The following is a 16,643-nucleotide window of genomic DNA, read 5'->3' as shown; positions in this document are numbered from 1 at the left end:
GTCAAAGTTAAAAAAAAACAAAACTGATAGACAGTTGTAGTTAGGAATCGTAAAAAGACGATGAGGGGGTGGGGGAAGGATACAATGGTTTCAAAGTTCAGGATCTCCAGGGTTTATGTTGAAAAGATTCACCACTTTGGTACCTGTAGCCTCTACTCTCATTAGGGGAAATATCTTGTCAATAAGATTGTTCACCACTCTGTAACCACCATCCAAATATGAGTGTTACTCATGGGTCCATGTCTACTGAGGACCTACTCTGTACCAAGTATCCTTCCAGGTGCTAGGGAGAGCAGGGTGGACAAAGTGAGCTCTGCCTCCCTAGTGTGTCTATTCCTGTGAAAAATAATTACTATCACATGGAGCCCTTGCACTGAAGAGAGAAGAAAGTAGAGGTATGTTAGTGGGTTAAGATACTGAAATTCACCATTGTCAATAAGATGACCAGAGTGGGCATTTGCAGGAAGTAGCTTTGAGAAAGAAACCCAAGTAGAGGATAAAGGAAAATAAGGCACGTAAGTACTGAAATCTGGCATTTCAGGTACACCAGTGAAAGGCAACTTGGATTAAGAAGCAACTTGATTTGCCTTGAGGAACCGCAAGGGACTGGTAGAGCTGGAATAGAGCAGTCTCAGAGAGACTGCAGATGAATGTAGGGAACGTTGTGGCAATTGGGTGTGTAATGGAAATAGTACTGGGTTCTAAACCTTTTATAAGGAACAGACTTGGAGCTGGTAAGAGAACAACAGGCCCATATGGATGGTACAGCAGTTTGTGGTCTGGATGCATTTTAAAGGTAGGCCCTCTAGGACTGTCCCACTTCTTAAGTATGCCGTGTGAAAAGAATCAAATGTGTACATGTGTCACGTGTATGTGAGTAGTTGGTGCTGTGACTTTATTCTTGAGATGATCAGATCTGCAAGAATGGGTGGTAGCCATTGTGAGGTGTGTGTGTGTGTGTTGGGGAGGGGTGTTTTACAAATAGACTGGATAAATTATAGGGATACATTCAAATGCCATGAAGATAATATGCCATGTCTTTAGGATTATAGAAACAGAATTGATAAACAGGCATAGCTCTAGAATCTTTAAACATTTCATAGTTGAAAATAAGCTGCCGACAGCTGAAGACATTTCTATCTGGCAGCTCTAAGCAGTTATAATTTAATCAGTTGCTGGAGAAACTGAAGCATAAGAAGTAAGCTAAGGTCCCATAGCTATAGTTGTTAGGATTAAGTCAAGGTAAGCTTGTTCTAGTGGGAGTCTGCCATTTCAAGCCACTCTTACACTATTTTGTCCAGCAGAGGGTAGTGAAAACATAACCAGTGGTCTAGAACACAGGGAAGTATTTTAGAAGCCATGCAAAAGCAAAGGGGAAGAGATGAGCTCCCAAGTGCCATCGATGGCTGAAAATTCCTAAATCTTGCTGTGGTGGCTTAGGGCTGGAATCCTAAAACCCAGGACATAGAAGCAGGAAGATCCTAAGTTTTAGACCAACCTGTAGCAAGTAGCAAGATGCTACCTCAGAGAACAAAGTGCTGAGCCTTTGGCGTTAGCCCTTAAGAAAATGAAGGCTCTTGGAATGATGAGTTTGGTCATGTAGAGACAGGAGAGAATGGGGTAATGAGATGGCTGTAGACATAGCTGGGTTTAAATCCCTGGGGAAAGTTATTTCATAGGAACACATGTGGTTGAATGCTGAAAGATGGCAGAGAAAGGGAGTTATCTTTGTTTTTATTTGTAGATAGTGGGTGATTCTGGAAAAACTGATACATGAAAGAAGTGTGCAGTAGGTTAATTGGGAGGAGTGAATGGACCTAACTGTCACAGGTGCAAGAAAACAAGAACAAAGCGTTGTTTTGCAAAAACCAAGTACAATATAAATGGAAAATGATGTGTTCACATAATAGAAGATTATTTGATAATAAGAAATGAAGTACTTATTTGTGCTACACAACTTGGATGAATCTTGGAAAAATGCCAAGTGGAAGGAGCCACTCAAAGGACTACGTATTGTATGACCTTGTATGATTCCATTCTATGAAATGTTGGTTAACAGGCAAGTTCATAGAAATGAAAAGTAGCTGGGCGGGCTGGGCTGGGGGAGGGAGATGCCAGTTAATGGAGCAGGCTTTCTTTCCAGGATACATGCCAAACCATTGGCTTTAAGTTTTTGTATGAGCACATTAGAGAATGTGGAAATTTTATCTTAATAAAGTTATGAAGTGAATCAACTAAAAATGAACTGACTGAGGAGAAACAGCAGCCTATGAAATGGATACTCTGAATTTGGCAGCGTGTGCTGGGAAAATGTAAGGTTGCTAGGCAGAGGAGAACACTTGTTCTTGTATTTAAGAAATCTCTGGAGGAGGCCAGTCAGAATACTTGGGGTTGGAGTGACTTGCAGCCATGCGTAGACCCACATTTAAAATGAATATTGGGGGTCAAAGTGTGTGTGGCTCAGTGAGAAGGGCCTATGATCAGTCCCAAATGTCACAATTTTTTTAAAAAAATTCCCACCAGTGTTGGGGCTTTTCTAGGTAGCTATGATGAGGAGAATCAAGGACTGAGGGGACATTGAGGTGTAGGCCTGCAGGGATTCGGGTTGTTGAGAACACAGTCTGAGAGAGGAGCATGGGCAGGGTGGCCTGAATGTGAGTTGAGAATTACTGATGATGAAGCCTCCCTTACCTGCTAGAGGTGGGCAGTGGCTGGAAATACCTATCAAATGTCTGCATTTCCAGTGAAGTGGAAGACCCGGTTGGCCAAGTAGAAATGGAGGATCCGCTTCTCTGCTTTATGTACTTGCTCTCCTGGCCCTCATCTCTGCTCTTGGAGATCCCTCTGTGGGCCTCACCTGAAATCCCCTGTGTTCATGTGGCCTTTTCACCCTCAGAAATTTCTGCCTGTGGATTGGCAGCCTACCGTCTACCCGTGAGCCCTTCCATATATCTCTTCTGCCAAGGCAGTATCTGTGATTTAACTGAAGTGGCCATTTTGGAGATCGTTAGGAAATGCGGTTGTTTTGGGTTTAACTTCAGTTTTTGTTTGGTTGATACCACCTCTACCTCACCCCAGTCTTGCTTTCTAACCCTGGCTATCCTGGAGCCTACCATCCTCCTGCCTCCACATTCTGAGTTCTGGGATTACAGGCAGGCATTTGGATTTTTTTTCCTTTGTTTTCAATCTCTCCCAAACATTTTACTAGAAGTTTCTAAAGTGTGTGTGATGTGTAGCTTTCTCAGGTCTAAGATCTTTCTCCATTTGGCCAATATTACTGCTGTAGTTCTGTGCTGCTGAGCCCGGAGTGCAAACATGATGTGCTGCATGATCTCATTGTTCTTGATCTTGCAGCGACACCTTCATTCATGCAGAGGTCAGTGTGTCTTACTGCCAGACTCAGTCCTGCCCACTAGCTGTTCTCAGTGTCTCCTACCCTAGTTCCTGACTTACAGTTTAGCCTATTGTCTTTCTGAAATTCTTGAGGGTAAAAACCTAACCACTACTCCAATGGTATGACCCTCTTTGCTTTCTGTACACCACTTAGCAGAAAGTTTTTTTCAGAACAAACAGGATCATTCATCTGCTTAGGATCCCACTCTGGTCTCTTTTATTAATTAGGCCACGACCAGGTTATTTATCATGACAGTCCAGGTCCCTGCATTGCCTTGGCCCACCTGGTCTGTCTGTAGAGGGGGGTCTGCTCTCGGCAGCCAAGGTCATCCTCCTGCAGTTCTCTTGAACAGTGAGCACCCCTGCCTCACTGGAGTACTAAGCTTTTCCCAGGTTGTTCCTTTGCCCAGTCACAAGTTTCCCTTGCCCAGACTTCTTCTATGTTCCCATCTAAGTCCCCGTTGTCTGTCAGCCCCACCTTTCTGTACCGTCACCATCTTGCTGTGGCATCTTTAGCAGTTGGAATTGAAAAGAAGATTTGGTTTAAGCTCCCAAACCTGAGTGAGTTCATAGTAAAATTTGGTGTATTAAGTAGTTGCTTTTTTAAAAGTTTATAACTACATAACTTAGGGATGCTGCACAGCTTACTCTAGATAAACCTAATTGCCGTTTATGTGTCTTATTTTACATATCTTTTCTATAGTTCACTGATGTGTAATGCTGGCCTAAAGATTACCTGGAAAGAGTTAGCATTTTTCTGCCTGTGTGCCTATTACAGGCTTTACCTTCTACATTTTGATTATATCCTTCAGAAGTAGTGTGGTTTTACTGTAAAAATAGCAAAAAAAAAAGGAGCTGTAGTAAAGGGGGGAAGCTTTAAACATCTTAAGAGGACGTCCCAGCTGACATGTTTTCCCAACATTGGTTGTATAATATTTAGAGCAAATGCCAAATGCAAACATTCATACCTATGCAATAGATTGGACAAAGGTTTTTTTTTTCCCTTAATTTCACTTTGTGGGCGTTTTAAATACATGATTACCATTGGCCCAGTTTATTCTTGCAAATCGTCAAATCCATCCTGTGAAGGATTTATGAGAATAGTCCTAGGGACTGGCTTATGTTAGGAAAGAATTTCAGTTTACCTTTTCTGTGGTGTGAGATTGGTCTTGTATTTCCACTCCCAGTCAGGTTGGTGGTTAAGGACCTCCCCATTGCCCTGCAGGAATGGCTTTGCTTTCTCAGACTTTTCTGAATAGTGAGAGTATTTTGAGATCGTTCCAGTGAACCTACAGTGAGCACTGGAAGATGTCAAACCAACCTAAATTAAGCATCAATCCTTAATTCTTGCAAATAAACTTTCTAATAAAAGATAATAGCAAAGTCAAGTCTAATGGTGTTTTTGGTTCCTCTAGCCTATGCCTTGGGCCTAGCCAGTGCTGGGCCGATTTTATGTAAGGGGACCCTGTTACATGAGAGGAATGGTGTACCTTAGGGGGTTTTGTGTGACATATTCCCAGGATACTAAGAATTCTAAATTTGCCACTTGAGTATTTTGGCCTTAGTCAGGCTGGTAATCTAGTGGTTAGCTAGGATTTTCTCAGGACATTTCTGAAAGTCCTTGCCATACTTACCCACCTCATGGTGCATAGCTGCACACTGGGAGTTTGATTGGCTTTAAGTTCTTCTCAGCTACTAAATGGCTTTAAAGCGTAATTGTTGTGTTTAAACAGAGTGTGTGGAGTAGCAGTGTCCGCAGTTATTGAGCAGCCACTGAGTTTTACCATCTAAAGTGGCAGGCAGTACCTTCCCCTTCTTGGAGTACTCCAGTGGATGTCAGAAGTAATCCCTGAGAAATGCTCATCTTCCTGCACTCATAGGACCTTGTTGCTTAAGTCCGTACTGTGGCTCCACGCCTCTGAGTCTACAGTATTTTAAGCTGATGTTTCATACATTGAGTGATTTAGTCTAGCCAGACATTGGCTCAATGGGACGTGGGAACTGGAACGGGAATTGTGGTTCACCCTTAGTACTGACTGTCCATGCAGAAAATGTAGGATTTACAGGACGTACTTTACTAATTCCCTGCAATGGGTAGATGATGTAAGTTGACTCCACTTGTAAACCTAAAATTACGATGTGTTTCTGTCACACAGGCACTTCTGACCATTGTCAGCAGGTGGTCATAAACCATAACTTTGTCAGACGTTTCTGTGGTACATGGGCAAAGACATGACTATTGCCCTTTGCTGTCTGCACCCTTCTAGATTATCCGAATCATTCGTTTTGATCATAGTGCCATTTGGTCTTTGTATTTGGAGAGAGAGATTTAATGCCTACAGATCAGGACCAAAATAAATCCTTCCTTTACCTAAGTGCTGGGTTGTTGAGCTTATAGGATTCTTGAGTCAGAATGAGCAGGCTGCCCTGCAAACCAGGACGAAAGGCAGTGAGTGAGTGTGACTTTGTAGACAGTACCAGTTTGTCAGTCTTAGGAAGAGGAGTAGCTGTGTGGCTGAGGATCCCACGTGATCCTGCAGTCATGTTGGCCTAATGATTTACACTTTACATGGTGCTTAGGAAAAGAAATGAAAATAAGTTTTACATGTGTATGGACCATTGTATTGTCTGTCCTAGAATAGTGGTGCATGTTGTATAGTAACTGCATGGAGCAGTCTAACAGGATGTTCCAAGTCTCTGGCCTCTTGACGGTAGGGACATTAAGACATGAAAACGGATTGTAAGCTTGGGATGAGAGGACACTGAGCATACCATTCTGTCTTAAGTAGGTGACAGTGAGTGCAGGCCTTCCTTTATCTCACTGAAAATAGCAGAGTGAGACATGCTTAGACGTCTTAAGTGTTGGTAAAACAACTTCTGAGGAGGGCTGCTAGAGAAGACAACTGACAGAAATTGCAAAATCATAATTGTGTCTCAGTATTTTTTGTCCTCTGTCTGTAATGGTTGCCTAAATCGTGAGCCTTAGTTCCTGGCTAATGTAGGGTTAGGTCAGCATGACTTAGGTCAGAGTGTAACTGACTTAAGACTGGATTTAATTTTTCTTTACAGGTCCCCAGGCAACAGCTCCAAGTAGAGGACATTTACAGTTTTCATTTGCGTTCTCTTTCAGGCACTCAAGGCGTTGCCCCCGGTCCTGTAATTGGGCTTCAGGCACCCTCTACTGGTCTTCTTGGTGCCAGACCCGGCCTGATCCCACTCCAGCGCCCCCCAGGGATGCCTCCACCACATTTGCAACGGTTTCCTATGATGCCACCTCGGCCCATGCCACCTCACATGATGCACAGGGGTCCGCCACCAGGACCAGGGGGCTTTGCTATGCCCCCACCTCATGGAATGAAAGGGCCCTTTCCACCACATGGCCCCTTTGTTAGGCCTGGTGGAATGCCAGGGCTTGGGGGCCCAGGGCCAGGCCCAGGAGGATCAGAAGACAGAGATGGAAGGCAGCAACAACCACAGCAGCAGCAGCAGCAGCAGCCCCAGCCTCAGCCCCAGCAGCAGCAGCAGCAGCAACCGCAGCAGCCACCACAGCAGTCACCATCCCAGCAGCCAGCACCGTCCCAGCCACCAGCGCCAGCCCAGCAGCAGCCACAGCAGTTTAGAAATGATAACAGGCAGCAGTTCAACTCAGGTAGAGACCAAGAAAGGTTTGGAAGAAGATCTTTTGGAAGTAGGGTGGAAAATGACCGGGAACGGTATGGGAGCCGTAATGACGATAGAGATAATAGTAACCGTGACAGGAGAGAGTGGGGAAGGAGGAGCCCTGACCGGGACAGACACAGAGACTTGGAAGAGAGAAGTAGACGCTCTAGTGGGCATCGGGACAGAGACAGGGATTCTAGAGATAGAGAGTCCCGTAGAGAGAAGGAAGAAAATCGAGGAAAGGAGAAGCACGAGGTAGCAGATAGGGCAGGTGGTAACAAAGCTGTCGAACCTCCCCTTAGCCAAGTGGGAAATACAGACACTGTTTCAGAACTTAATAAGGGGGAGGCCATGGCCACGGTGGTAAAACCTGAAGAGTCACCTGCTGAGGCTACCTCATCCGTTGAACCTGAGAAGGATTCTGGCTCAGCAGCAGAGGCTCCTCGCTAGAGACTGGATTTGACAGAATGTGACAGTGACACTTGGGTGTAGAACGTGAGGTGTACAGATGCTGTATAATATTTGCTCCTGCTGCATCACCCCACAGTAGTCGGTGGGGATTGTAAGCAATCTGATTGCTTTCCTTCTATTTAAAAATAGCCACAAAATAACAAAAATACTGAAGATATATTACCCTTTTTTTGCTGTAACTTTTTAAAAGTTTTGACTTTTAAAAGTTTACAAATCCTAATTAGAAGTGCTCTCTATTTTTTTTTTTTTTTAATTTAAGACAAGGTAACGGTGAAAAGCTCCTCAAACAATAGGGATGTTTTTAATAAACTCTATTTTCGTAACAAACTTTAATGTGTGCTATTCTTCATACACTGCATTAAGATGGAACGGATGTTAACCATCAAAGATTGAGCTGTTTGTTAATAATTGTTGGAGTCTGAGTTAGACTTCTTTGATGGGGAAAAAGCGATACTTATGTAGTATATTGCCAATACTTGGAGTTTTATTCTTTTGACTTTTAGTATTTTGATCATAAGGTTAGTGGTCTTAATGTTCAACTAAGAAATTTGTGTTTGCAAGTCAGTTTTTTTTTTTCCCCTCTTGGCTTTGTGGAAATGTTGCCCTAATTAATTTGTAAAAGAGAAATTTGTTAGGAGAAATAATTGGATTCCCTACATTATGCTACAAATTACTTAATTGCTTGGGCACTACTTACTTAGAAGGTTGAATGTGTTGTTTATAATCATCCCATTGGAATTTCCAAGGTGTAAAATGAGGTCAGTGTTAACGTTTGCAACCAGAAACCTTTTTATAGACTAAGTACAGTATAGCATTTCTTTTAAGCTTTGCCTCTTGCCTTTACCATCTTCAATAGCCCAAGAAGTACACTCAACTTTTGCTACTACATCTGAAGCCAAACCAAGACTCTAGTAATATTGATGAAAAGCACTGACATAAAAAAATGTGTTGTCTGAGCCCAGTGGGTATTAGTGCACATCTTTAATCCCAGCAAAGGCAAAGACAGGTGGATCTCTGAATTCAAGACCAGCCTGGTCTACAGAGCAAGTTCGGGACAGCCAGGGAGCTACACAAACTCTGTCTCAAGAAACCAAAAAAAGTTTACCCAAATGATTTTTACTAGATGGTGGTGGCACACACCTTTAATCCCAGCCCTCAGGACACAGAGGCAAGTGGATCTCTTGTGAATTCAAGGCCAGCCTGGTCTACAGAGTGAATTCCAGGACAGCCAAAGCTATACACAGAGAAACCCTGTCTGAAAAAACCAAAAAGAAAGAGGGTGGTGGTAGTGGTGATGGTGGGGACTTAAAATGTCAGGGACTTAAAAATGTTAGGTATTTATTTACAGCAGTGGATCTTAACCTTCTGTGACCTAAAATTAGGTTCTTAACCTAATGCTGTGACCCTCTAATACAGTTCATGTTGTACTGGCCCCCAACCATAAAATTATTTTTGTTGCTATTTTATAACTAATTTTGGCTACTGTTATGAATTGTAAATATCTGATAGGCAAAATATACGCTATACAACCCCAAAGGGGTCACGACCCACAAGTTGAGAACCTCTTATTTACAGTCTGGACATTCTTTGCATAAATTACATTAAAAGACAAGATGACTTGGCCAGTAAAGACACTTTCTGCCAACCCTGATGGCCTGTTTGATCCCAGGGACAAAAAAAGGTAGAAGAACATGAACCTGTCTTCCTCTTACTGCACACACCCTAAAAGTGTGATTTTAAAACTACAAGGTGCTAGGTTAAACAAACAAAAATTATCAAACTAACTTAGCTTTAGGGCACTGAGAAGTTCCTTTTTGTATGCTCCCACTTGACATTTAAATCTAAGATCTTCCTAATGATGGGGACATGTCTGTAGCTGTACCAGGTTTTGGCTTTATGGTGACCCTACTTAGGCTTTTAAGTTCTTACTAGAATGTTTCTGTGAAGATCATAAACACACATCTGTCCAAGGACAGACTTGCAGCTTGTATTTCCAACTAAAAATACTGAGAAATGAGTTTGTGATGACACCAGATGCTTCCCAAGTTAGTCTGCATTGAGTCACCCCCCCACATCAAAACTCCATTAAGGAAATCGACTTCATAGGATTTACCTCAAACTTCAACAAAACTACCTACGAATGCATTCCTTATGAACAATCTTAAATTGGAAATTTAAACTTAAAAATTTTAAGCTGGGACACGCCAAATTTTGTCCTTTTCCAATTTAGCTGTCTCTTTTTTGAAAAATTTGAAAAATTATCAATGAGGACTATGGCTTACACCCAATTTGTCAGAAACTGAACTATTCCATATAATCACAAGCCTGTATTTCCTTTAAAAGGCACTTGATTTCACTAACAGGGGCAGTAAAAATCCAGCAGCTCTGGTCAACCTTGGTTTCACCTCCCAGTGCTACTGTGTTTTCTGAGTGCCAACCTTAAAACAACAGAGGTGGTATTAAACTTGGCTAGCTGAGGCTACATATTTGCCTTTTATGAGTTTGATACAAGTTTACCAAAGGGCTTTTTCTTAAATCATGACATCTAATTCTAATACAATTTTAAAATATAAGGTTAAGTACTCTGAATTTTTGAAGAGAGCTTTCAGTAATTTCCCTGATAATACTGAAATTTTAGGGCAGGAAATTTTCTCCTCAAATTTGGTTTGGACTACCACCCATCATTTTGATGGTATCACATAAAACACTTTCAAAATCAAATACTATGTGAGTTAGCATCATTGAGTCTGCTGTTCACGTTCAATGTATAGAGCTAACTTAGAAAATTTTTTGTATAATGGGCTCAGAATAAGTGCCACACATGATGTTTATGCACAGGCTTGAATGAGAATTTCAGCTTAACACCCAAGTAGTCCAACAAAATACAGAAAGGCACAGAAACAAACATTTTAATTCAGTGAGTTGTACACATTCAGTAAGCTATAAACATCCCCCAAGCATCCTCAATCAGTTCTCATTGTAAGTCCCAGTGCAGTCAAAGGAGTCACACAGTTACAACTGTTAAGATTACAGTTTAATGGTTTGGTTTTTTCTACAGTTTAGCAGGACAGCAGGTGAGTTTGAGACTCAGACCACACAGGGAATGTTTACTGGGCAATCCCAATCACACCACAAGCCAAGCGGCTCCCAGCATTTCCAGTCTTTGTACTTTCTTCATTTCCACCTTTGCCCAAGTCGTCTTGTTTCTCATGGACCTTTGAAAAGAATTAGAACATTTAGGTTTGGGCAACCAAATAATTAGCACTTCTCAGCAATACTACAGACTTAAAACGACCACTTACATGAGAAAATGTTCAAATCTATCAGTAAATTAGTAAGCTAATACTTATACTAGCAGTTAAGAGCAGACTACTAAGTTTTTTCTTGCTAGTGGCTATTTCTAGATGAAATACTAAGGACTCAATTAACTACCAGGCACATGCCAATCTTAGCCCCTCCCCCACACCCTCACAATATAGTAGTTATTCTTACAAATTTCTCTATGAAAATCTCATATAGTTGAATGAACTATAGGCCTACACATAAGAGGCAATTCTGAATATCTTTACTTAGCAACAAGATTTTAAATTTTATTTTTAGAACATTTATGAATGATTGTTCTGCTTCACCAATAGGGCTGAAGAAAATTCTAAGGATAAAGGGTCAACTGAAAGGAAGTGCCTACTGAAAAGTTAGCTGCCTGAGGTGGGCAGGAGCCTTTACTACTTGGTGTTCTGCATGAACCAGATTCATCTCCCGAGGGTAACTTGGGAAGACGGCTCCCATATGGTAACCAAGCGATAACCTACAGACTTGAATACTGTCATCCATCGCAGATTTTAGACTCAACGAAATGTTTAACTGTAAGGGGGGGCAATCATGGCAAGAAAATCCGGCTGTTTTAGACTAAAGACTATTGTATCCTCAACTCAGATCCAGTCTGATCAAATGTAACCTGCTTTCTACTGCATTTCAGCAGAACAGTGTTCTTAACTGACCTAGGCAAATTAACTCTTCACTATTACATCCAATAAAAGAACTTTTCCCTATTCTGACCTCTTTAACAATTTATGTGATTCTTTAGAAACTAGTTTAACCACCATGAAGTCATGGAGAGGTACATAACTATGTTAGAAGAAATTCCATGTAGATCCTTGTATGAAAACTTACCACCATTGTACGGCCAATGATGGAATGCTCTCCTGAGAGTGAGATTACACGATCTTCAATGGACACATTGGCCACACCGTCCTTTCCAGCAGTCACATTGCCCAGGTCTCCAACATGCCTAACATTAAAACAGCATCAGGTGGATGAGCACTCATGTCTGCTTCACATCAACAGACTTCAACAGCTAAATTAACATCTGACTAAGTCAATACATATGAGTAGATGAAGAAGTGCACATACATTATCAGCTCTGATGGCTTTTCCGGACTGACAAGGTCAAAACAGGCAGCTAGGATCCCTTAACACACAGCTTTTAAAGTCTAAAGTAGTGCTCTGAGAAGAGTCATGGTCTGGGACTTTAGCAAAGGATGTCTGTCAGCTCCTGAGTTAGCAAAGGTTTGCTCCCAGGCCTCCATTCTAAAAAACAAGCTAGCCCTCCTTTAAATTTAGGACTTTCCTAAGGTTTTTCATACAAATGGAGTCTCAACTAGTTTTCATTATCTGCATTAGTATCCTATTATACAATGATTTACTTTGCTAGTGACTGATAGTACTGTTATCCATGATATTTTCTGTATTGGTTCCTTTTGGCACTTGTATTAGTTCATCTTCAATAAATGCTACAAAACCAAATCACTTTAAGAGTCCATATTTGTCAGCTCCTTCACCCAATACAAACTATTCTAGCATTTGGGGATGTGGGAGTTGAGTGAATGGAAACATACAACAGCAGAGGTAGGGAGAGCACACAGCTCTGTCTTAACGGTGTCCTCCACAGACCCCTCTCCACCACCATGCATACGAAGCATACTGCTCACCTCTCTTCATCCGCTGGACCGCCATGTTTCTTAGAGTGAGGATTAAAATGAGGTCCTGCACTGGTACAGCCTATTTACCAGAAACCAGTAGTCAGATTATGAAGTAAACCGCTGTATGTAACAACACAGGCATTCTTACAACTTCCAACACAGCAAACATCGACCTGGTATGTGCTGGAGCGATAAAAACAGGAAGCAGTACCCAGGTATAAATAGCCTTACATTCTCAAGCTACCATTTTTTTCTCTAGACTGTCACATTTTCCTTTTTGTTTGTCTTCTGAGTTTTGAGACAGGGGTCTCACTACTTCAGCCCAGGATGTCTGTAACGTATGACCCTCTCAACTTAGCCTTCCAAGTGCTAGAACCATGGTAGCGTCACAGCATGCCTGGCTCTGGTTCCTTCCTTGTAACTGGAACAGATGCAATCTTCAATGGCACTTATAAAATGAAAGTCCCACATTTAAAGATCTTGGCTTTTAAGAAGGAAGCATAACTTCATGATAAAAAACAATTTTCTTTCAAGACCATATGCCACCAAACAGCTCACTTATCTTTTACTTGGGGCAGGCAGATTGTTAAATGGATTATTCCCAAGGGCCAAGGCTGGCTGGCTCGCTCGCTCCTTCCTTCCTTCCTTCCTTCCTTCCTTCCTTCCTTCCTTCCTTCCTTCCTTCCTTCCTTCGATGAGTACAGTGTACTCACTGGTGTAGCTGTCTTCAGACACACCAGAAGAGGGCATCAAGCCCCATTACAGATGGTTGTAAGCCACCATGTGGTTGCTGGGAATTGAACTCGGGACCTCTGCAAGAGCAGTCAGTGCTCTTAACCACTGAGCCATCTCTCCAGCCCCAGCTGTGGTCCTTTTCAACTCAAGGTGTAACCAGCACTACTCATGTGGGCTAAGGGATGTGTCAGTCACAAGGTACAACTCAACAATTCAGTAAGTCCTTTCATATGTAGGACTTTCCATTGTTTACAACTTCTACCCAGACCAAGGGAATAGGTACAGGGCAGGATTCTGGAAGGAGTTTAACAAATCAAAGCTACCAGGCCAGAGGCAAAGCAACTTGGGGGAACTTTAGTAATTATCAGAATGGGTCACACCTAATCATAAGTAACCGTAGACAGGTTGATGGTACATGCCTTTAACCCAGCACTCATGAGACTAAAGGGGGATGTGGGAACCCAACACAGGAAACTAAATGGTCTAAGCTCCAGCACAAATTCCAGGCCAAAGTGGGCTACGTGGTGAGGAGAGGAAAGCAGGGGAGAAGGAGGGAGGGGAAAGGAAGAAAAGGCTCTAGCAACATGAATGAGGCTCTTAACAGATTGTAAACAAATTCACATTACTCCAATATGGGAAAAGTTCACAAAACGCAGTTTAAGGCACTTTTTGATGACTTGATTCTAATCCCAAATAGAGAAAATAAATCTTACTCTAAGCATTTATATTGAATCATCAGTTTCTGTCACTTCTGTCCCACTATGCATCTCATGCAGAGGCATGGCTGTCCTTAGACCCACCCTCAATCCCAGCTCCAAACACCTCAGGATTACCCAAAATAAGCAAGGTGCTTAATTTGTTGTTTCTGTATTTTAAAGTCAAGCTATTATCACAATTAAGCCTTCCTTTGCCTTCCCAAACTCAAGGAATCGACACTTGATACTAAATAAAATAAAATACTTCTGTGGCTACATTCCAAGGTTGACCTAAGTGGTTATTTTAACTTAAGCTAAAAGAAAAAGAAAAAAAAGATTGATGGTTTTAAATGGTTAGTAGTTGGGTCCTGACTCAGTCCATTTATCTCACTGGTCAGCCAGGTACAGCTAGATGGTCACTAAGGCAGCCTAAGACCTACCTTGTGTATTATCCCCATACTGATGGACGTGGAACCCATGCTCGCCTTCAGTTAATCCTGTAATTTCTCCTGACACCACAACAGGTTCACCGCTTGCCTTTATTTAAAAAAAAAAAATACAAAAATTAAGACATCAAGTTTGAGTGTAAATACTTCTGAACCAAGGCAGTTGCTGCTTTACCACTCACAGTAAAAGACACAAAACAATGAAAAACAAACCTATGTCCCAATCCAAGTATACCCATTTCCTACAGGGTGACTCTCAGGCTCAGCTCTAGGCCTCTCCCTATCAGTCTTCTCAGAACACCTGCTGCTAGATCCCATGTGTGCAGGCACCTGGACTGAGCATTTCACAAGCACCTAGCGGATCAGCACAGGGGCTACTGCACTGTCAGGTTTGACTCTTACAGAACACTGGCTGTCCCAGATCTCTTGTTCTCCACTCCACATTCAGTGATGTCTATCACTGCCTGTGGGGATCCATTTGAGTCTAACCAGAGCTACTTAAAAAACAATTTCATTAGGCATCCACATCTAGAGAACTTGCCACTTAACAAAAAAGAAAAGAACATCCAAAATTCAAACTAGTGTTGCTCCAGAAATTGTAGCAACAGGGAGAAAATACAAGAAGCAACCAATCGCCACAAGCAAGGACACCATGCTGAGACCTTTCTTTTTTGTTTTTAAATCTCCAACTTTTCCAAAAAAATAAGGGAATATGAACTTTGGGTAGAAAAATCTGGTTTTGAAAAGTTGGCAATAGGTTAAATCAAACAGCTCTAACAGCCAAGTTGTTACAACCGCCAATCTGGAATGCTTAACTATCATTTTATCGGGTACAAAGAGCACCAGCGATATGTAGTTTGCAGCGTCACAAAAGAATACTGCAAGCTCCTCAGTCAAGGTGGAGGACAGAAACCCGGACACAGGGGTAGACTCAGCTGGTCTTCGCCTTTCTCACGGTGGGGAACGAAGCCCTTTCTCCTCACAGTGAATTATGTGGAGAGGAGAAAAAGACAAAAACAAAAAACTTACAGAGGAAAATAACCAAATGCATGTTAAACGCCAAGAAACTGCTGAAACCGAGACTAGTTACGAAAAACTCTAAATTGCTGTTATCAGTTCTCCTTCTCATAAAGGAAACACTTGGATTCACTATGGTGTCGTCTTCGCATTTATGTAAACCACTTTAGAGAGCACATAACGCTCATTTATCAACTATCCTTTCGGGATTAAGGTAACTGCAACAGTGGTAACCTCCCTAAGGATCTGGACAAAATCTTACCACATCTATCTTCCTAGTGACGCATTTGTTTTTGCAGAATCACAGTATTTTCGAAAATATTTCTGTATACTTTTCAAAAAAAGTGCTCAGAAACTCGCTGTCGTAGAAAACACCTCTTTCTGGAGCTCTTGAGCACAAAGCAACGGACGACTGTCCAAGGCCATCTCTTTCTTTACCCCTTGCGGCACGACCCTGACCTAGTATAGATCAGCTCAGGACTTTGCTTTAAAATGCTACAAACGCGGTCTGCTGCGTCAGTCCGGTTTGGCACCACCGGGTTCAAATACTCTTACAACAATCGCAGCCGGTAGCCACGCGGCTCTGAGCCCGTGGGACAGGGACACCGGAAAAGCAGCAGCCCCGAGGGATAGCGGATGCCAAGCTCGCTCTCGCGGGCAGGCCCCACCGCTCCTGGGCGCGGAGAGGAACCCGCCCGGAAGGCCCCGTGGCGACCCGGCCTCCCTCGCCCGCGCCCAGCCCACGCCGGAGGCCGCGGTGACTCAGCACTTAGCGGGCTCAGGCCGCGGCGGGGGCGTGGCGTGCTCCCGCACAGGTGTGCCGCGTCACCGCGGCCTGCACCCAGCGCCCCGGGCCTTGCCTTCTGCTCGAAGCGGATGATGCCTTTCACCGGACCGTCGCCCTTCAGCACGCACACGGCCTTCATCGCCATGTTTCCCTGGAAGACTCGTGGCGACCTCGGGACCCGGGAGAGCAAGAAGAAAACGCGACGAAGGAAGCCGCCGCAGGAAACGACGGCGCAAACCGAGGTCCTCCCGCCGCGGAGACTTTATACGCCTGAGCTGGCCACGCCCACCTTGGCACGGAACCAATCGCTACTCGCGGCCTGCGCCCGCCCTTCGTGGAGCTCCCTAGCCGCGGGCACGCTGGGGGCGGGGCTGTTTCTGGAGCGTGCGGACTAAGAAAGTTCCTGAGACTGGAGCGGGGAAAGTCGCTATCCTCCTCTAGCTGTGACGTCGGCGGAGTT

At 43.2% G+C, this 16,643-nt stretch overlaps 2 protein-coding genes across 5 annotated transcripts in view; one reads left to right on the top strand and one right to left on the bottom strand.

Annotated features, from left to right (window-relative positions):
• Scaf4 (SR-related CTD associated factor 4) overlaps window positions 1–7,851 on the top strand; it is a 55,522-nt gene extending 47,671 nt beyond the window's left edge. For all 4 annotated transcript variants that reach the window (XM_028756319.1, XM_028756322.1, XM_028756320.1 and 1 more), the window contains exon 20: window positions 6,524–7,851. In XM_028756319.1, the coding sequence (XP_028612152.1) occupies window positions 6,524–7,503 (980 nt within the window). In that variant the 3' untranslated portion in view covers window positions 7,504–7,851. The remainder of the gene's footprint in view (window positions 1–6,523) is intronic.
• Window positions 7,852–10,417: 2,566 nt separating this feature from the next.
• Sod1 (superoxide dismutase 1) lies at window positions 10,418–16,425 on the bottom strand. Its single transcript, XM_028756405.1, has 5 exons — window positions 16,257–16,425; window positions 14,374–14,470; window positions 12,513–12,582; window positions 11,695–11,812; window positions 10,418–10,739 (listed from the first exon to the last, which is right to left on the bottom strand). Exons 1-5 carry the CDS (start codon window positions 16,326–16,328, stop codon window positions 10,632–10,634), a joined length of 465 nt encoding a protein of 154 aa, XP_028612238.1. The 5' UTR covers window positions 16,329–16,425; the 3' UTR covers window positions 10,418–10,631.
• Between the last annotated feature and the right edge of the window lie 218 nt (window positions 16,426–16,643).

This window comes from Grammomys surdaster, unplaced genomic scaffold (genome assembly GCF_004785775.1).
Source record: "Grammomys surdaster isolate TR1022 unplaced genomic scaffold, NIH_TR_1.0 126118, whole genome shotgun sequence".
Lineage (NCBI taxonomy): Eukaryota > Metazoa > Chordata > Mammalia > Rodentia > Muridae > Grammomys > Grammomys surdaster.
The sequence above is the reverse complement of the archived record's forward strand: the minus strand, read 5'-3'. Positions and strand labels throughout refer to the sequence as shown.

What these genes read in the sequence shown, in the direction of transcription:
- Sod1 (XM_028756405.1), bottom strand. Translation starts at nt 16,328, where the DNA reads ATGGCGATGAAGGCCGTGTGCGTGCTGAAGGGCGACGGTCCGGTGAAA. An exon ending in TCATCCGCTTCGAGCAGAAG is followed by an intron (nt 14,471 to 16,256) that starts GCAAGGCCCGGG and finishes TTTTAAATAAAG; the next exon opens with GCAAGCGGTGAACCTGTTGT. An exon ending in TCATTGGCCGTACAATGGTG is followed by an intron (nt 10,740 to 11,694) that starts GTAAGTTTTCAT and finishes TTCTTTTCAAAG; the next exon opens with GTCCATGAGAAACAAGACGA.